At 44.7% G+C, this 19,985-nt stretch overlaps 1 protein-coding gene across 2 annotated transcripts in view; it reads right to left on the bottom strand.

The window, feature by feature from the left end:
- Positions 1–68: 68 nt before the first annotated feature.
- The window catches only part of myo1eb (myosin IEb), a 27,392-nt gene continuing 7,475 nt past the window's right edge, over positions 69–19,985 (bottom strand). The window contains exons 6-27 of one of the 2 annotated variants that reach the window (XM_070966725.1): positions 15,483–15,572; positions 15,247–15,378; positions 14,835–14,969; positions 14,439–14,571; positions 13,374–13,570; positions 13,195–13,275; positions 11,236–11,322; positions 10,985–11,071; positions 9,960–10,127; positions 9,693–9,778; positions 9,419–9,500; positions 7,558–7,763; positions 7,326–7,470; positions 6,698–6,812; positions 6,422–6,591; positions 5,229–5,374; positions 3,490–3,636; positions 3,086–3,243; positions 2,926–3,000; positions 2,655–2,844; positions 2,090–2,265; positions 69–775 (exon numbers count right to left, since the gene is read on the bottom strand). In XM_070966725.1, coding sequence (XP_070822826.1) covers positions 699–775; positions 2,090–2,265; positions 2,655–2,844; positions 2,926–3,000; positions 3,086–3,243; positions 3,490–3,636; positions 5,229–5,374; positions 6,422–6,591; positions 6,698–6,812; positions 7,326–7,470; positions 7,558–7,763; positions 9,419–9,500; positions 9,693–9,778; positions 9,960–10,127; positions 10,985–11,071; positions 11,236–11,322; positions 13,195–13,275; positions 13,374–13,570; positions 14,439–14,571; positions 14,835–14,969; positions 15,247–15,378; positions 15,483–15,572 — 2,883 coding nt within the window. In that variant the 3' untranslated portion in view covers positions 69–698. The remainder of the gene's footprint in view (positions 776–2,089; positions 2,266–2,654; positions 2,845–2,925; positions 3,001–3,085; positions 3,244–3,489; positions 3,637–5,228; positions 5,375–6,421; positions 6,592–6,697; positions 6,813–7,325; positions 7,471–7,557; positions 7,764–9,418; positions 9,501–9,692; positions 9,779–9,959; positions 10,128–10,984; positions 11,072–11,235; positions 11,323–13,194; positions 13,276–13,373; positions 13,571–14,438; positions 14,572–14,834; positions 14,970–15,246; positions 15,379–15,482; positions 15,573–19,985) is intronic. The other variant, XR_011602356.1, reaches the window with a different exon arrangement.

Raw genomic sequence — 19,985 nt, 5'->3', positions numbered from 1 at the left:
ACACAGACTGACCTGATCTGAGCAGTTTGTCTGCGAGCTGTTTCATGAAACATCACAATACAAAATGTCTAATTGTAAAAACTGTTTAATCACATTTGCTGAAATATTTAACCAAATACATTTTTACTCTATCTTTAATCAAACGGTGACGTTCAGCCTCATTTTACATGTTCAGCAGAATAACAGTTTATTTGATTTGTTCAAGGTTCAGTGTGGTGTTTGCTTTCTGCTCATCTCCTGATTTCTTTTTTTAGGTATTCACTCACTTTTCTTCGTCTCATTACGTTGTTCATTTTGTTACAAACTGTAGGGGGCGCCAGCAGGATGTTACGACGGTATTCTGATCATGTTTCCATGGTAACAGTGATGTAAACTTTGATCAAGCTGCTACTATAAAATCATCAGAAATAATCAGAAACTGAAGTCACACAGAGACACTTAACCTGATTGGACAGAGACGATTTCAGTCCAGGAGTCAGACCCTGACCTTTGACTTCTGGGGACAACGCAGCTGCACCTCCGGATGATTGACAGCTGTCATTGCTTTGACTGAAATGTACGTGTGTGTTTATGGATAAACTCGTCATATTCTGTAATCAGCTTCCTGTTTCCTGTCAGCTGGTGTGTTGAAAGCTCCGGCGACCTCTGACTCCAGCTGCAGCAGCAGGTCTGTGACCTCTGACCCCCGGATAGGAGGTCTAGATCTTTTCCACATAGTTTCCAGGGAACATCCCCTCTCTGCCGCGCAACCGACCGAACCACCAACCAGACGGATCTGCAGAAAATACAGAGACAAAAGCTGAGGACAAGTCTGACTCAGGACATATCAGGACCACAGAGACGCAACAAGAGCTGTGATTGGTCAGTTTGACTTTGCAGGCATGCCTTTCAAGTCAGTAAATTATCTGTCCAGTAACTTTATTCTACAATCAGCTGATTGTGGTCTTGGTCTGCAGGGTTCATCGTAACTGCTGAGTGAACATCCCCAAACCAGCAAAGGACAGATGTCTAACGTTAGCTTGAACATTGATATAGCGCTATCCAGGACCCACAAAATAATGTAGCTAGCTAAAGAAATGCTAACTATTGCTCTTGAAAGCAACATTTGGTTACTGTATGCTTACATTTGAGCAGATGAACGCAGTGCTGAACACTACCATGCTAACTTGACGGCCCATGTACGCCGCTTCAACATAAGGAGAGACACCAGCAACACCTGCTGTCACTGGTTACTGATGATACGCTATGATTGGACAGTCAGTGTTCAGGTGTTTAGCAAATGGTAAATTATAGCTCACATTTAGTGATAATAGCTATATTACTTATGGCAATAATGACAAACTGATGGTGAATCATTTAGACTGAAGAAACCAGAGATCATTTAAACTGATCAGTCTCACTGTAGCTACTGAGCTAGCATACATTAGCTAATGTAAGCTAACATTTTGATTCCAAAGACTGACAAGCTGCTGCTCTGTTCGGATGTCCAGATGAAGGTGGTGAGTTTAAAATGGTAGCGTTAGCTGTTGGTTAGCATCCAACTGCTATCTAGCTAAAACAAGCAGGCTGAGAAAATAACGTTCGCAGTCAGATTGTAATTAACCATTTACTGAATGACACACACGTCACTAAAGGTCTTTTTCCACAGCGAAAGGTGCAGTAGTAATAGTAGCAGCAGCAGTAAAAGCAGAGATATTACCAGTCATACTGAAAGTAAAAGTAGTATCAGTATTGCCAAAATAAAAGTACTATCAGTAATACCAGAGGTAAAAGTAATAGCAGCACTGCTAAAAGTAGTATCAGTAGTACTAAAAGTAGAAGTAGTACTTGAAGCAGAAGTAGTAGCAGTAGTAATACAAGTGGCAGTAGTAGAAGTAGTACTAGATGTAGTACAACTATCAGGAGCATTAGTGGTAACAGTAGTAGTTTCAATACTAGCTATAGTAACGGCCACACTACGCACTAGCACTAGTGCTTGCAGTAGTATCAACAGCAGTGGTAGTAGTAGCAGTAGTCGCAGTAACAGCAGTAGTAACAGAAGCAGTAGAAGTATTAACAGTAGTAGTAACAGTAGTACTGACAGCAGTACCTTCAGTGAGTATCTCGATAAGATCATCGGCGTTGAAGCTGAGCTCATCGGTGTCCTGGGCGTCGTAGGCATACAGAGCTCTGCACTGCGGAGACCGAGGCTTCGGTTTGGGTGCCGGTTTGGGTCGACCTGCTCCAGGAAGAGGCTTCACCTCCTTTGACCGCCGCCGCTGCAGCCTGCAGGCGACACGCAGGGATTACAGTTCTGTTTAGTTTCTTTACACCACGGCCGACGTGCCGTAGAGACAGGCGGCATGAACATCTGATCGAACTCCTGCTTTAGAAACATAAAGATGATCCGAGGCGGAGGTCACACGGGGACATTTCACCTGACGGTACGCAGGATTGCAGGGACACCAATACTTTTAGTCCAGGAATCAGTGGGTACATACTGGTTTTACTGGTTATTACTGATTATTGTGGTGACACTGGTTACTGTTAGTGGTTATACTGGTTATACTGGTTACATCAGTGATACTGGTTACATTACTGTGAGGTTTATATTGGTTATGTTACTGATACAGAATGTACTGGTTATGCTGGTGTGTTGTTCCGGGCAGTCTCACCCAGCGGCGCCCTGGTCAGGGACGTCCATGAAGCCCATGTCGTATTGTTGTTGGGTCCGGTTGTCATGCCGATGCTGGTTCTGTAATCTGGGGAGACTGGGCTGCTCCATGCTGGACTGCTGCCTCAGCAGGGAGCCTCTGGAGGAGGCAGAGTCTCCTCTGCGACCTCCGCCCCCTCTGGAGCGAGGAGCTGAAGAAACAGGAAAAGTTATAAAACCAAACTCACTCAGACGGTGATGTTCTGACACCAGAAGGGTTTTTTTTCTGGTACCTGAGTTGTACTGGCTGGTGGGTGGCGCCTGGCTGCCCATGTAACGACTCTTACGGTTGTCCCTCCTTGTTGGTCCTGCAAATCAAACACACAGGGAGTGAGGGGTGCACACGGGACGCTGTGGTAGAATTCATTTGTGGTGAGTCCCATCAGAACTTACTGGAGTTTTTGGGCAGACCCGGTCCAATAGAGACCTGCAGGACCTTCCCACTGGGCTTCAGGGTGGCCTCATCCCCCTGACCCACCTGGAACTGTATCTGTCTGGACCCCGAAGAGCTGAATGGACCCCAGCCACCCTTCTTCACCTTAAACTCCAGACTGGAGGACAGTGACAGAGAGAGGGATACAGCTGACAGTCGTGTAAATTCTGTATTACATTAGAAAAACCATCATAGCTATCAGGTGTGTTTTTAGCCATGTTAGCAGCTCCATGGTCCAGACTACCTGGATTGATTTATTCACACACAGCTGAATGTACAAACATTACATTAAGGTTTTGGTGGAAAGAATGACATGTACGTATTTCTTATAATTGAGTTAAACAAAAATAGTCGTGGTACTGACAGGTTGTTGAATTTCAGCGGCAGTTTCTTCTGAGTTTTCTCCTGATAACGTTTTACCAGCAAACTGAGGAACTCCGTTTTAAAGACACTCTGAAGAACACTGTCATACTCCTCCTCGTGGATGATGAAGAAGTCGTCCTGCAGAGTGCTGACAGAGTGACAGACAGGCAGAGAGAGAAACAGACAGGCGTAGAAAGACAAGATGAAACAAACATTTAAAGTATGTTTTTCACTGCTTTATCTCTTTAGGTAGCTCTCTTAATATAGGACTGAATGTACAGGTGCTGGTCATAAAATTAGAGTATCATGGAAAAGTGATTTATTTCAGTAATTCCATTCAAAAAGTGAAACTTGTATATTATATTCATTCATTACACACAGACTGATATATTTCAAATGTTTAGTTCTTTAATTTTGATGATTTTAAACTAACAATTAATGAAAATCCAAATTTCAGTATCTCAGAAAACTAGAATATCACTTAAGACTGATACAAAAAAAGGATTTCTAAAAATGTTGTCCAACTGAAAAGTAGAAACATGAAAAGTATGAGCATGTACAGCACTCAATACTTAGTTTAAGCCTATTGCTTGTACACTTTTTCTACCACATCTTTTCCTTCCCTTTGCCTTTCTACTAATGTGCTTGGACACAGAGCTCTGTGAACATCCAGCCTCTTTAGCAATGACCTTTTGGGACTTGCCCTCCTTGTGCAAGGTGTCAATGATCGTCTTTTGGACGACTGTCAGGTCAGCAGTCTTCCCCATGATTGTGTAGTTCACAGAACTAGACTGAGAGACCACTTAAAGGCCTTTGCAGGTGTTTGGAGTTAATTAGCTGATTAGAGTGAGGCACCAGATATCTTCAATATTGACCTTTTCCACAATATTCTAATTTTCTGAGATACTCAATTCGGGGGTTTTCATTAGTTGTCAGGTATAATCATCAATATTAAAAGAAGTAAATACTTGAAATATGTCGGTCTGTGTGAAATGAATGTATACATTATACAAGTTTCACTTTTTGAATGGAATTACTGAAAAAAATCAACTTTTCCATGATATTCTAATTTTATGACCAGCGCCTGTACATGGTGTACTCTCTAAATGTTCTGGTCCTGGTTCTAGTTCTGGTGCTGTACCAATTCTTAATTCTAATTTCCAATTCTGCTTTCAGTTGTAGCTCTGGCTAAGTGGCCCTGGTCATAGTACTATTGTTTTCCCTGGTTCTATTTCTAGTTCTGGTTTTAGCTGTTGTTCTGGTTCAAGTCCCAGTTCCAGTTCTGGACCTCCTAATTCTGATTTGATTTCTACTTCTAGTTCTAATTCTGGATCCAATTATAATTCTGGCCCGGGTCCTGTTTCCAGTTCTAGTTGTGGTCCTGACCTGGTTTTAGTTCCACTTGTACTTGCAGTCCTGGTTCTAGTTCTAGTTCTGGCCCTGAATTTAGTTTAGTTGTCAACAAAGTTCTAGTACTTGTCCGGCTTTCATTTCTGGTTCTGATCTGAGTTTCTGAGTTTCAGATACTGTCACTGGTAGTTCTGGGCATGAATATAGTTTTAGTTCTGGTACTTCTCGTAATTCTGGAGTTGGTCCTGGCTGTAGTATATGTGTGTAGTTATGGCCCTTGTTCCAGTTCTAGCTCTGCTCTTATTTGTAGTTCTATTTGTGGTGCTGGTTATATCCCTAGTTGTAGCTCTAGTCCCGGTCCTGGTTCTAGATCTGTTTCTGATGGTGTACCTCAGGGAAACAGACTGAATCTTGTTGAGCTCAATCTTCCTCTTGAGAACCTCCTGGATCTGACCTTTATCTGGACCCTGCTTCACCTTCTCTCGTCCAATCAGGTATAGGAACTTTGGGGTCAGGATGAGGTCACGCTTCACAGTCTGTGGAACAACAGAAACAGAGAGTGTTCAGTTCAGTGAATTACACGTTAAATTTGATTTATGACCCAAACAAAATGAGCACCAGTGCCTGATTTGTCCACACTGCACATTCCTGAATGGTTAACTGATTAGCAGATGCGTCTCAAAGACTGCAGTCAAGCCAAGGATCTTGACTGGTTGCTCTTCCTCATTCAGTATTACTGTTATTACTGTCCAAATATTTGGACAAATTGTATTCTGATGCTTTGTCTACTGGGCTGGATCATCCAATGGGCATTCTGGCATGGGCCCAGGGATCCACTTGAACTTAGGGGCCTGTCCAAGCAGCCAAAAGAAAAATGACAAGATATATATACTTCTTATTATCAGTACTGTATTCAAAACTGGTGAGGTCATTATCTGTCATCCATGGCACAGTTTTAGGACTGTGTCTTAAGCAGATTCAAAGTGACAAGTAAATCATTACAAAAGGTCATCATGGATCTGTTGATAGCTATTTGTCTCTTTGACTCTTTGAGAGCATAGGCTTTATCACTGTGCAATGAGTGTTCCTGGTGTGTGGTGGTCACACAGAGATGAACAGCAGTGGGCCAAGAGGCAAATAGCATTTTAAGATAAACCAGGTTTTCTAGGGGACCATTAAACATTTGTGACCAGAGGCCTGCGACTTGATGAGGGTCTGTTTGGCAACATTGTTTCTTGAAATGTTCATGACAATAAGCCCTTTGAATTGAAAAAAATAAAATAATTTCTCTACATTTCTGCGCTAAAGCAGTACCAGGAACTTGATTTACATGGCTTGAATCTCCTCCTTGCCCAGGTAGTGGAATAACTGGCTCAATAAACTATGTTGTATCACACAGCCAACATAAATCTGATGATATATCTGAGATTTGTTGTTACAACTTCATAACAAAAATATACAATGCCTGATATCCGGGCTCTAGTACTCAACGCTGGCAACCTGAAGAAGGACAGGTAAGCGAGTGGAACAAAGAATCAATCAGATTTGCTGAGGGGCTTTTGCTGTCTAGATGGAGTTTTTACCCTGAATCTTCGGTCAAATTTCACCACGACGTCGGCAAAGTCGATCCTCTCTCGGCGGCCGACAAACTGTCTGATCTCTGGATGGTTGTCTGTCCCGATGTAGTCACCCACAAAGTTCCTGTTAATGCTGTTTCTGCGGCGCTCCTTTTTGTTCAATAGGACGTCAGAGGCTGCAAACAGATAATCATTTAGTGGAGAGGAAGACATCCAGTCCAAGACACAATCACAAGCCAAATGTGCCCCTTCTTTAACCACTTATATGGACGACAGTCTTACCTTCCTCCCTCATCTTGACATACTTGCGGACAGCGATGTGTTTCCGCCAAGCCTTCTGGATGACCCGAGCATAACCATTATATTTCCTCTCCCTCATCTCCTCCAACAAAAAGAGCTGCAGAGAGGAAAAAAACACCAAGACAACAAACATAAAGACAAAACAGAGATGGACCCTGACAGGCTGAGTGGATCGAGGGGTTCTAAGAACTGCAATAGCCACAATGCCAAAAAAAATGTTTTTGGATCAGTTCAGGAGCTGTAGGAGCAGTTTGGTTCTGAAAATGACACACTGGTGATGTCACAGTTCAAGAACAAGTCATTTGGCACAGTGGTACAGGTGGTAACAGGTCGCCTCAAAGCTAGAAGGTCCCGGTTCGAATCCCGCTGTGCCGCGGAGGAAGGACGACCAGGATGGCTGTGCAGTTTCACCTCCCTAACTTGTGACTAATAAACGATTTCTTCTTCTTCTTCCATAGCAATGAATGCTGAGGCTCATGGGTACTGTAATATTAACAGTCACACCACAGACCAAAACAGAGAGGAAAAATCTGAAACATCTCTACCCGAAGACCAGAGTAGAACTCTAGGTACTAGTCAAATGATCAGGAGGAGCTTGAGTGCTTCATACCGACTCTGGAGCTTTGATGAAGACTTTGGTCTTGCCCAGCTGAAACTGGTCCTGATCCATGTTGACAGAGTTGAGGAGGTGAAGCACTCCCTGGCGCTCATCACCCCTCCAACAAGGCCAGGTGTCCTTTGTCAGGATGGCATACCTGCAGCACAAAGTCTCTGTTAGCATGAGTGAAGCAGCAAGACAGTTCAGGACAGTTTGCATGATGTTACACTGTTTGACCTCTGACCTCTGCAGAAACTTGTTGAAGGCCCGTCTGTAGGCATATCCGGCCCGGCGGACTCTGATGTTCTCTCGGAGACCCAGGTACTCCACTTGGTGTCTGACCCGATTCTCCTCCCAGTCCCGGGGACGTTTGGTCTCGTTGGGTTTGATGCAGCGGATATAGTGAGGGGTGCACTTCATCAGAGTCTGGACGAGGGTGTTAGCTTGTTTCTAAAAGGAGGAGGGGGCACAGTTTCACCTCACTGCTGTGGTTGGACTGAAAACCTGCAGGATTTCTGTGTATAAATCATTCAAATCATGCTGTTTGTCAAGGCTGAAATAAAGTGCCTGTTCATAACAAAAAGAGAGAGTAAAGAGAGACCGGGTAGGACTTGGTGGCCACTGGGGGCCACCTACAGGGGATGTATGGTAGCCACTGTGTATCTTTATGTGGCCACAGGCCATTGGGCCATGGTTAATGTTGAACCCCGTACTGCCAACAGGCAATCTAGCTGGTAACATGCAGCCAATTGCCAGCCAAAATAGTTCACCAAGTTAGCTATTTTGCTACCAGTTAATCTAACCAACTACCACTTGTCAAGCTAGGTTGTTCAGCTGCTAACCAGCCATGAAGCTGAACTGAGATCCTGTGAGATACTTTTTGTTGCGGAGCAGCTATACTCCAGCAGAGCAGAGTTATAAGTAAACATAACATTGTCAGCTAGCATGATAGCTTTCTGTGTGATGGACTGTCTCTGCTCCCACAGGACTCAGCTCTGTCAAGACAGTTTTAAACTGGTTCAGGAAACCAGGCTCATTTTAATCTGTAGTTCCTGGGTGGAGGCAATCAGTGATGCTGAGGTTGACGCAGTAACATATGACAGTAACAGACCGTTAGAGAGAATTCAAACATTACAACTCAAAACAAACAGTAGAGGACAACCAATCACCAGCAGTCTAAAGCAATTAAAATAAGAGCCTCAGGGCTCCTGATGAACCACCTATGTTCTGGTCCTGCAGGGACCTTTGGACCATGTCATCACCCTCTCTCTCCTGAGCAGTGAAGCTCAGTGACTGCAGGTCTGAGTCCATTTCTCCAGTCTGGATTTCAGATGTTTAAAAGTCCCTGTGATAGTAAAGGGTAAAAATTTCCACCTGCCGGAGAAGAATTTTGACCAAACTTGTGAAACCATAACCGCAGCTCCCTCCAGCAGAGGCTGTGCTTGACCTGAACACTGGCTCAGTGTTGGTGGATTCATCTCATATAAAAATCCAGCATAAGGAACACAAATTACAAGATTAAAAGCCATAAGATAACACTTTTTAACTACACAGCAGTTGTGAGGATGTCCATTACTCTCATTGTGTCTGCAAGCGAAGCCCCTGGTCGAAGCAGTTCTGCTGAAACCGTTTGAGTGCTGCTGTGTCGCTGTGCTGACACTCCACCGTCCTGTTAGTGCCCCTACAGGCTTCAGACAAACAACATCCTGAGCATCCATCCATTGTCCATACTAGGCTGGAGCCTATCCCAGCTGTCAACAGGCGAGAGGCGGGGTACACCCTGAACCGGTCGCCAGTCGATCGCAGGGCAACACATACAGACAGACAACCATTCACGCTCACACACACACCTGAGGACGATTTTATAGTCACCAGTTAACCTGACGAGCATGTTTCTGGTCTGTGGGAGGAAGCCGGAGAGAAGCCACGCATGGACAGGAAGAACATGCAAACTTCACACAGAAAGGCCCTGCCCGACCCGGGGATCGAACCGGCGACCTTCTTGTTGTTGGGCACGCGCACTACCTGCTGCGTCACCATGCCGCCCACATCCTGAGCAGTCAGGTGTGGTGCAGTCAGAAGGTCAGTCAGAAGGTCTCTCTCACCTTGATCTTACTGCTGGCAGTGCTCGGACGCCCTCTCTTCTCAGCCTCCAGGTTCTCAGGGAACAGAGCTCTAATGAACGGACTAGCCCCAAACACACCACAGACAGGGGTCATTGTGAGGTCACCATTTGATCACATCTCACACACACACACACACACACACACACACACACACACACACACACACACACACACACACGCACACACGCACACACACACACACACACACACACACACACACACACACACTCTCTCTCACTCTTAGAGTACTTACAACTCACTGCTCTGCATCAGTTCGATGATGTCATTAAACAACACATCCCTGTTTCTTTCACAGAAACCGCTGACATCATACGACACCTGGACAGACAGACAGGTATGGTTGATGACTGCACTGACCCTCAGACAGGTGACGTGTAGCAGCAGACAGACAGACAAACAGACAAAGGGGCAGGTGGAGTTTAGCTGCAGACAGACGGACGGACAGGTGAACACCTGAGCAGGGCGTCAGGTGTACAGGTGTACAGGTGTACAGGTGTACCTTTCCAGCGTAGTGGTGGATGATGAATCCTCGGTTCCAGCTGCTGAAGTGTTCGTGGGATCCGATCTGTCCCTGGAGTTTCTGCAGCAGCGTCTGATCTGCTCCCTCACCTTTAGCGTGCATCGTAGCGCACACATCGTCCAGGATGCTCATGAGCCCAGGAGGATTCTGGGAAAGGACCAGAATCAGAGGTGAAGACAGAGACATGCTGAAAGAACTCTTCGACACAATCGAGGTTGGAACTAGAAGAAAGCGTGTTTGAATGAATCCTACTCGTAACCAGTAAAGACAAAATAGTCGTAATGATTTCAGTTCAGTTCGTTATGAAGTTCTGCTGCATCAGTAACTGTATTTCCTCGAATGCTGGCCGGAGCCTCGATCTTCATCAGCTGTCTTCATTTCTAACTGTGCTGTTTGACGAGTATATGTGGTCACGTTTCACTATGAAACCTCCATGTCTTCTGATCCAAGCTGCTCTGTTAAAGTTTTGTTATTACATCATGCTGTTAATGCAAACTCAACACTTTCTGTATCATTTCAAATTAAAAGTCCTGTGTTGTTTCAGTGGACAGAATCAATTCATTTGGTGAGAATACTTTTATTGTGAAACAAGTTCAGGAATATTGAGTGACCTCAATGGTTCCCATACAGCACTTGATATATAGCTGCTGTGAGACATTAACACACACGCACGCGCGCACGCACGCACGCACGCACACACACAATGACTGGAAGAGGACAAGAAGGAGTGATTCAGAACAACAAAGTGCTGAAATGACATGAGTATGTTGTTGCATGCGTTCAGTTGAAGCGATGGAAACGTACACTACGCTTCGCGGGCCCTTACCCACCCTTGTTTTTTTTTATTTGGGGCCAACCTTTATTTGAGAAAATACTGTGATAATTCTGGAAAAGTTGTAATTAAAGCAATGTCGTTCCTGGAGCTCTTGTTTCACTCGTATGAGTTTGGGCTCAAAGAATAATAATAACACACAATATCTCTGTTTGCTGAGTGCTTGACTCACCAGTTTGGACTCGATGAGGTCACAGACCACCTTGTTGTTGAAATACTCGATGGGGGTCCATTTGATCCCCTCCTGAACATACTCTTCCTGAAGGGACAGAAGAACAGATTCAGTTTACGTTGGTTAGAAAAGACGTTACTGTCTCCAATGGCAGACATTTGTCTCCAGAGATCACAGATGTGAAGTCATGACGTGATGTCACGATGTGATGTCATGACGTGATGTCACGATGTGATGTCATGATGGAGCACCTGTTCCGCCTTCAGCGTGAGCTCGATGAAAATCTGCTGCAGCTTCTCGTTGACAAAGTTGATGCAGAACTGCTCAAAGCCATTTCTCTGAAAAACAGGAAACACAAGTCAGTCAGATTTCATCAGAATGGCCGCAGTGTTCTTAAATGTTGTCATAATGAACACATGATGCTGATTTTTATTTTCCATTCTGAATCAGTTCTTCTCTTGATCTGTTTTTTATTCTCTGGCTGTAAGTTCCATTTTCCAATCAAGTTTGATCTGATCTCATTCTGCCTGAATCTTTGTAGAAGCCTGCAAACCTTCTGCCACTTCTTCAGTTTAGAACCAGAACCAGACCCAGAACCAGAACCAGAACCAGACCCAGACCCAGAACCAGAACCAGACCCAGACCCAGACCCAGACCCAGAACCAGAATCAGAACCAGAACCAGTCCCAGACCCAGACCCAGAACCAGAATCAGAATCAGAATCAGAATCAGAACCAGACCCAGACCCAGACCCAGAACCAGAACCAGAATCAGTCAGAACCAGAACCAGAGTCAGAGTCAGAGTCAGAACCAGAACCAGAACCAGAACCAGAACCAGAGTCAGAATCAGAATCAGAATCAGAATCAGAACCAGAATCAGAATCAGAATCAGAATCAGAACCAGAACCAGAATCAGAACCAGAACCAGAACCAGAATCAGTCAGAACCAGAGTCAGAATCAGAATCAGAATCAGAACCAGAATCAGAACCAGAACCAGAGTCAGAGTCAGAGTCAGAGTCAGAATCAGAATCAGAATCAGAACCAGAATCAGAACCAGAACCAGAGTCAGAGTCAGAGTCAGAGTCAGAATCAGAACCAGAACCAGAACCAGAGTCAGAGTCAGAACCAGAACCAGAACCAGAACCAGAACCAGACCCAGAACCAGAACCAGACCCAGAACCAGAACCAGAATCAGAACCAGAACCAGACCCAGACCCAGACCCAGACCCAGACCCAGAACCAGAACCAGAATCAGAATCAGAACCAGAACCAGACCCAGACCCAGACCCAGAACCAGAACCAGAATCAGAACCAGAGTCAGAGTCAGAGTCAGAACCAGAACCAGAACCAGAACCAGAACCAGAACCAGAGTCAGAATCAGAATCAGAATCAGAACCAGAATCAGAATCAGAATCAGAACCAGAGTCAGAGTCAGAGTCAGAATCAGAATCAGAATCAGAACCAGAATCAGAATCAGAATCAGAATCAGAACCAGAACCAGAATCAGTCAGAACCAGAGTCAGAGTCAGAGTCAGAGTCAGAGTCAGAATCAGAACCAGAACCAGAACCAGAACCAGAGTCAGAGTCAGAGTCAGAGTCAGAACCAGAACCAGAACCAGAGTCAGAGTCAGAGTCAGAGTCAGAACCAGAACCAGAACCAGAGTCAGAGTCAGAATCAGAATCAGAATCAGAACCAGAATCAGAACCAGAATCAGAATCAGAACCAGAGTCAGAGTCAGAATCAGAATCAGAATCAGAACCAGAACCAGAACCAGAGTCAGAGTCAGAATCAGAGTCAGAATCAGAATCAGAATCAGAATCAGAATCAGAACCAGAACCAGAATCAGAATCAGAATCAGAACCAGAGTCAGAGTCAGAGTCAGAGTCAGAGTCAGAACCAGAACCAGAACCAGAGTCAGAGTCAGAATCAGAATCAGAATCAGAACCAGAATCAGAATCAGAACCAGAATCAGAATCAGAACCAGAGTCAGAGTCAGAGTCAGAGTCAGAATCAGAATCAGAACCAGAACCAGAACCAGAACCAGAACCAGAATCAGAACCAGAACCAGAACCAGAATCAGTCAGAACCAGAGTCAGAGTCAGAGTCAGAGTCAGAGTCAGAATCAGAACCAGAACCAGCTTCAGTCTAAAAGGACGTCTCCTGTCAGCCGGTCGTTGAAGTGCAGGGCAGAGACGTGCGTGTTCACACCTGGAAGATCTCAAAGCCGTAGATGTCCAGGACTCCGATGTTGAGCTCCTCCTGGTCCTTCTGCATGGCTTTATTAATACACTGTCACACACACACACACACACATCAAATCATCAGCAATGAACAAAGTGTGTGTGAAATGAAAGGAAGTGGCGTGCGGCGTGGCGGTGTGGACTGACGTCGACCAGGAAGTCGAAGAGGCGGGTGTACAAAGCTTTGGACAGCGCGTCTCTGGAGAAACAGGCCTGCTCCGTGTTCAGGGTGACGGAGATGCTCTCGGTCTTCCCGCCCCACTTACTGTCCATGATCCTGCTGGTCAGTTTACTGCACAGGCCGTCCTGACAGATCCCCAACAGGAAGGACGGGAAGGCCAGGACTGACAGGAAGACACGCAGAGACATTTTTACCACCAACAAGTCCATCAGTCTACAGCCCAACAACCCAACAGGGACCCACAACCCCCCTGTTCCTCTGCTCAGATCCGTCCTCTCATGGAGTCTACTGTGTAGTACTGTGTACTGTGTAGTGTACTGTGTACTGTGTAGTGTACTGTGTAGTGTACTGTGTACTGTGTAGTGTACTGTGTAGTACTGTGTACTGTGTAGTGTACTGTGTACTGTACTGTGTACTGTGTAGTGTACTGTGTAGTGTACTGTGTACTGTGTAGTGTACTGTGTAGTGTACTGTGTACTGTGTAGTGTACTGTGTACTGTGTAGTGTACTGTGTAGTGTACTGTGTACTGTGTAGTGTACTGTGTACTGTGTACTGTACTGTGTACTGTGTAGTGTACTGTGTAGTGTACTGTGTACTGTGTAGTGTACTGTGTAGTGTACTGTGTACTGTGTAGTGTACTGTGTAGTGTACTGTGTACTGTGTAGTGTACTGTGTACTGTGTAGTGTACTGTGTAGTGTACTGTGTACTGTGTAGTGTACTGTGTACTGTGTAGTGTACTGTGTAGTGTACTGTGTACTGTGTAGTGTACTGTGTACTGTGTAGTGTACTGTGTAGTGTACTGTGTACTGTGTAGTGTACTGTGTACTGTGTAGTGTACTGTGTAGTGTACTGTGTACTGTGTAGTGTACTGTGTACTGTGTAGTGTACTGTGTAGTGTACTGTGTACTGTGTAGTGTACTGTGTAGTGTACTGTGTACTGTGTAGTGTACTGTGTACTGTGTACTGTGTAGTGTACTGTGTAGTGTACTGTGTACTGTGTAGTGTACTGTGTACTGTGCAGTATCTTACAGTCCTGGCTTTCGACCACAGCGTAGTTGTTTTCCTCTCTGAAGCTGATGTTTCCAAGATGAAGAATTCCTGCAACAAGCTGAAGAACTGAATCCTGATCCTCTATAGACAGACCCACCACTGACATGGCCTCCTGAGACACAGACAGACAACAGACACAGAGACGAGACAAGACAAGACAAGACAAGGTGAGACTTCGTTCATCCTACGTCAGGGACAATCACCTGTTGACAGCAGCAGCATGAAAACAGAACAAATGCCACAAACAGACAATAAAAACAATAGAAATTAAAAAATCCATCAGTCATAGACGACCAGACAGACGCAGTATAAAAAGAAATACTGCCAAAGACACAGTGTCCTTACAGGTACATATACACACAGACAGATACACACCATAGTATCAGAGAACTCCTTCTTGTCATTGACGTCCTCCACAGTGTAGGTTCCTGATTGGTTGAGGTAGAAGTAGTAGTCGGGGGTCGTGACCCCCAGGTTCTCCCTCTGCTCCTTGCTCGCCCCTTCCAACAGCTGAGGACAGAGGTCAAAGGTCACAGAGGTTTTAGCAGAGGGACGTGGACTGAACGAATGAGCTAAAGGAGAATGACAGACCATGTTCTGGGTACTGCAGGTACTATATGGCAGTACCTGGTAGTACAGATGAATATTTGCTGTAGTACCTGGTAGTACAGATGAATATTTGCTGTAGTACCTGGTAGTACAGATGAATATTTGCTGTAGTACCTGGTAGTACAGATGAATATTTGCTGTAGTACCTGGTAGTACAGATGAATATTTGCTGTAGTACCTGGTAGTAGATGTGGAAGTTTCTCTCTCCGGGATTCTGTGACACCACTCGACTTTTCTCCAACAGAAAGTTGGAGATTTTTCCTCCGTCAGGAGCTCCTCCTCGACTGAACTGGATCTCAAAGTATTTCCCCTGACAGGAGGACGAGCGGAGCGTGTACGAGGGTTACCAGTACACAGTAGAAGTACACCGTTCAACATTTTGTGTATTGTCTGTCAGAATATAACTGTACTCACAAATCTGCTGGAGTTGTTGTTGCGGACAGTCTTTGCATTACCGAAGGCCTCCAGCAGGGGGTTGGACTGCAGGATGATGTCTTTAACATGCTGCACACACACACACACACACACACACACACACACACACACACACACACACAGATCAATCTACACTATAACAGTGCTTACCTCAGCACGTCAGCAGTTCACTGCTACCTCATAGTACCTTATTGCTGAGGTAAGCGTATCGTCTCACTTCCTGTTTCTGGTTGCTGCCTTACGAGTAGTGTGCGTTTGTCGCTCTTGTTCCTCTGAGTGTAATTTGCTCTGTGTTTTGTTACAGCGGCCTTTTATCCGCACTCTAGAGTAACATTAGTTCTGCTCAAGCACCCATAAGTCTGTTTATTTAGCGACCGTCAATTTTATTTGTCTACGCGCTTGTCTGCTCTGCTAGCTATACCAACTTAGCCTAGCAGCTAGCGATGGCTTCTCTCTGTCCCTCTCCAGCTCTCTCCTGCTTGGTGTGTCACATGTTTAGCTACTCCTCTGCCTCCTTTAGTGATACTGGTACGTGTAATAAATGTAGTTTATTTGGTGAGTTGGAGGCGAGGCTTAGTGAATTGGAAGCTCGGCTCCGCACCATGGAAACAAAACCATTAGCTATAGTTAGCCAGGCCCCCTTAGCCGGTGCGGACCGACCAAGTGCAGCTCTGGCTAGCCGTCCCTCGACAGCTCCCGAGCAGCCGGGAAACCAGGGAGGCTGGGTGACTATTCGAAGGAAGCATAGTCCCAAGCTGAAGCCCACGGGTCACTACCAACCGCTTCATGTTTCTAACAGGTTCTCCCCACTCGGCGACACACCTGCTGAGAAACCAACTCTGATTATTGGCAGCTCCATTTTGAGAAATGTGAAGTTAGCGACACCAGCGACCATAGTCAAATGCCTGCCGGGGGCCAGAGCGGGCGACGTCGAATCAAATTTGAAACTGCTGGCTAAGGATAAGCGTAAATACCGTAAGATTGTTATTCATGTCGGCGGTAATGACACCCGGTTACGCCAATCGGAGGTCACTAAAATTAATGTGGAATCGGTGTGTACATATGCTAAAACGATGTCGGACTCCGTAGTTTTCTCTGGACCCCTGCCAAATCTGACCAGTGATGATATGTTTAGCCGCATGTCATCGTTCAATCGCTGGCTGTCGAGGTGGTGTCCAGCAAACGGTGTGGGCTTCATTGATAATTGGCAGACTTTCTGGGGAAGACCTGGTCTGATTAGGAGAGACGGCATCCATCCCACTTTGGAGGGAGCAGCTCTCATCTCTAGAAATCTGACCGATTTTATTTATGAACCAAACCCCTGACAACTCAGAGTTGAGACCAGGAGGCAGAGCTGCAGTCCTACACGCTTCTCTGCGCCTCCATTAGAGCAGTTACCCACCCAACACTCCATAGAGACTGTGTCTGCTCCCCGACCACGTAAACTAAGTAAACCAAAAGTACAGAGAAGAGGAGTTAAACATAAGAATCTAATTAAAATTAGAACAACCTCTGCAATAGTACAACAAGATAGGAGAATTAAATGTGGACTCCTTAACATCAGATCTTTGTCCTCTAAAGCTGTTCTAGTAAATGAGTTAATATCAGACCATAATGTTGATTTATTTTGTCTGACTGAAACCTGGCTGTGTCCTGAAGAGTATGTGAGCCTAAATGAAGCTACTCCTCTGAGCCATATTAATACCCACATTCCTCGAGGCAGCGGCAGAGGAGGTGGAGTTGCAGCCATTTTTGACTCAAGCCTTTTGATCAACCCTAAACCCAAACTCGACTACAACTCATTTGAAAGCCTTGTTCTCACTCTTTCTCATGAGAAATGGAAAACAGTGCAGCCACTTTTATTTGTTGTAGTATACCGCTCTCCTGGTCCTTACTCCGAATTTATAGCTGAGTTCTCGGAGTTTCTATCAGGCTTAGTCATTAAAGCAGATAAAGTAATTATTGTAGGTGACTTTAATGTACATGTCGACGTTGATAATGACAGCCTTAGCACTGCGTTTATCTCAGTATTAGACTCAGTTGGCTTCCGTCAGAATGTACATGAACCGACTCACTGTTTTAACCACACCCTCGACCTTGTTCTGACATATGGCATTGAAATCGAAGACTTAATAGTCTCCTCACAGAATCCTCTTTTATCAGACCATCATTTAATAACTTTCCAATTCATATTACCAGACTACCAGCCAGTAGGCAAAAATTCTTATACCAGACTCCTGTCTGATAGTGCTGTAGCTAAATTTAAGGATATGATCCCATCAGTATTTAATTCAATGCCATGTCTCAATACAACAGAGGAGTCTTATGCTAACGTTAGTCCCTCCCAGATTGACTTCCTGGTTGATAGTGCTACAGGATCGTTGCGTATGACACTTGACTCTGTTGCTCCCCTAAAAAAGAAGAAAATTAAACATAGGAGGTTAGCTCCATGGTATACTCCTCAAACCCGCAAATTAAAGCAAACTTCACGGAAAATAGAAAGGAAATGGCGTTCTACCAAATTGGAAGAATTTCGGTCCGCCTGGCAAGACAGTCTTAAAATATACAGGAAAGCCCTCCGCAGTGCCAGGGCAGCCTATTACTCTGCACTAATAGAGGAAAATAAGAACAATCCCAGGTTTCTCTTCAGCACTGTAGCCAGGCTGACAGAGAGCCATAATTCTGTTGAACCATGCATTCCTTTAGCTCTGAACAGTAATGACTTCATGAACTTCTTTAATGATAAAATTCTAACTATTAGAGACAGAATTCATCGACTCCTGCCGTTAACAGGTACTGTTTTGTCTTCAAACGCAGAAATCGTAGAAACTGTTAGTCTGTCGCAGTTTTAGACTGTTTTACTCCTGTTGACCTTCACCAACTAATTTCAATAATTTCATCATCAAAATCATCTACCTGTATTTTAGATCCTATCCCGACTAAGCTGTTTAAAGAAGTATTACCTCTAATTGACTCTTCAGTTTTAGACATGATCAATCTCTCTTTATCAACAGGCTACGTACCACAGTCCTTTAAAGTAGCTGTGATAAAACCGCTACTGAAAAAGCCTACTCTTGATCCAGGGGTTTTAGCCAACTATAGACCGATATCCAACCTTCCCTTTCTCTCAAAAACTCTTGAGAAAGCAGTTGCCAATCAGCTGTGCGACTTTCTAAACAATAATAGTTTATTCGAGGATTTCCAGTCAGGATTCAGAGTGCATCATAGCACAGAGACAGCACTGGTTAAAGTTACAAATGACCTTCTAATTGCATCTGATAAAGGATTTGTCTCTGTACTAGTCTTAGTGGATCTTAGTGCTGCATTTGACACCATTGACCATGGCATCCTATTGCAGACACTGGAACATTTCATTGGCATTAAGGGAACTGCGCTAAGCTGGTTTAAATCCTACTTGTAGATCGCTCTCAGTTTGTACGCGTTAATGACGACTCCTCTGTGCTCACTAAAGTCAGCTATGGAGTTCCGCAGGGTTCTGTGCTTGGACCAATTCTATTCACCTTATATATGCTTCCTTTAGGTAAGATTATCAGGAAGCACTCAATAAATTTTCATTGCTATGCAGATGATACCCAGCTATATTTATCAATGAAACCGGAAGAAACCAGTCAGTTAACTAGACTACAAGCATGTCTTCATGACATAAAGACCTGGATGACCTGCAATTTTCTGATGCTAAACTCGGACAAAACTGAAGTTATAGTATTCGGCCCTAAACATCTTAGAAGGTCACTTTCTGATGACATAGCAGCTATGGATGGCATTGCGCTGGCCTCCAGCACCACTGTAAAGAATCTGGGAGTCATCTTTGACCAAGACATGTCCTTTCACTCCCATGTAAAACAAATTTCAAGGACTGCCTTTTTTCACCTGCGTAATATCGCAAAAATCAGGCATATTTTATCTCAAAATGATGCAGAAAAACTAGTCCATGCATTCGTAACTTCCAGGCTGGATTATTGCAATTCTTTACTATCAGGCTGCCCAAATTGGTTGCTGAATATTCTCCAGTTGCTCCAGAACGCTGCAGCACGTGTTCTGACAAAAACCAGGAAGCGAGATCATATTTCTCCAATACTCGCCGCTCTGCACTGGCTCCCTGTAAAGTTTAGAATAGAGTTTAAAATTCTCCTCCTTACTTACAAAGCCATAAATGGCCAGGCACCTTCTTATCTTAAAGAGCTCATAGTACCTTATTGCCCTACTCGAACACTGCGTTCCCAGAATGCATTTCTACTTATGGTTCCTAAAGTCTCAAAAAGCAGAACAGGAGTCAGAGCATTTAGCTATCAAGCTCCTCTCCTGTGGAACCATCTTCAGTCTTTGTCCGGGAGGCAGACACTGTCTCTACATTTAAGAGTTGTCTTAAAACTGTCCTCTTTGATAAAGCTTATAGTTAGGGCTGGCTCAGGCTGGTCCTGGACCAGCCCCTAGTTATGCTGCTATAGGATTAGACTGTTG

The sequence above is a fragment of the Chaetodon trifascialis genome, chromosome 7, assembly GCF_039877785.1.
Source record: "Chaetodon trifascialis isolate fChaTrf1 chromosome 7, fChaTrf1.hap1, whole genome shotgun sequence".
In the NCBI taxonomy this organism is placed as follows: Eukaryota; Metazoa; Chordata; class Actinopteri; order Chaetodontiformes; family Chaetodontidae; genus Chaetodon; species Chaetodon trifascialis.
Note: the sequence above shows the minus strand (reverse complement) of the source record. Positions and strands in the feature narration are given on the sequence as shown.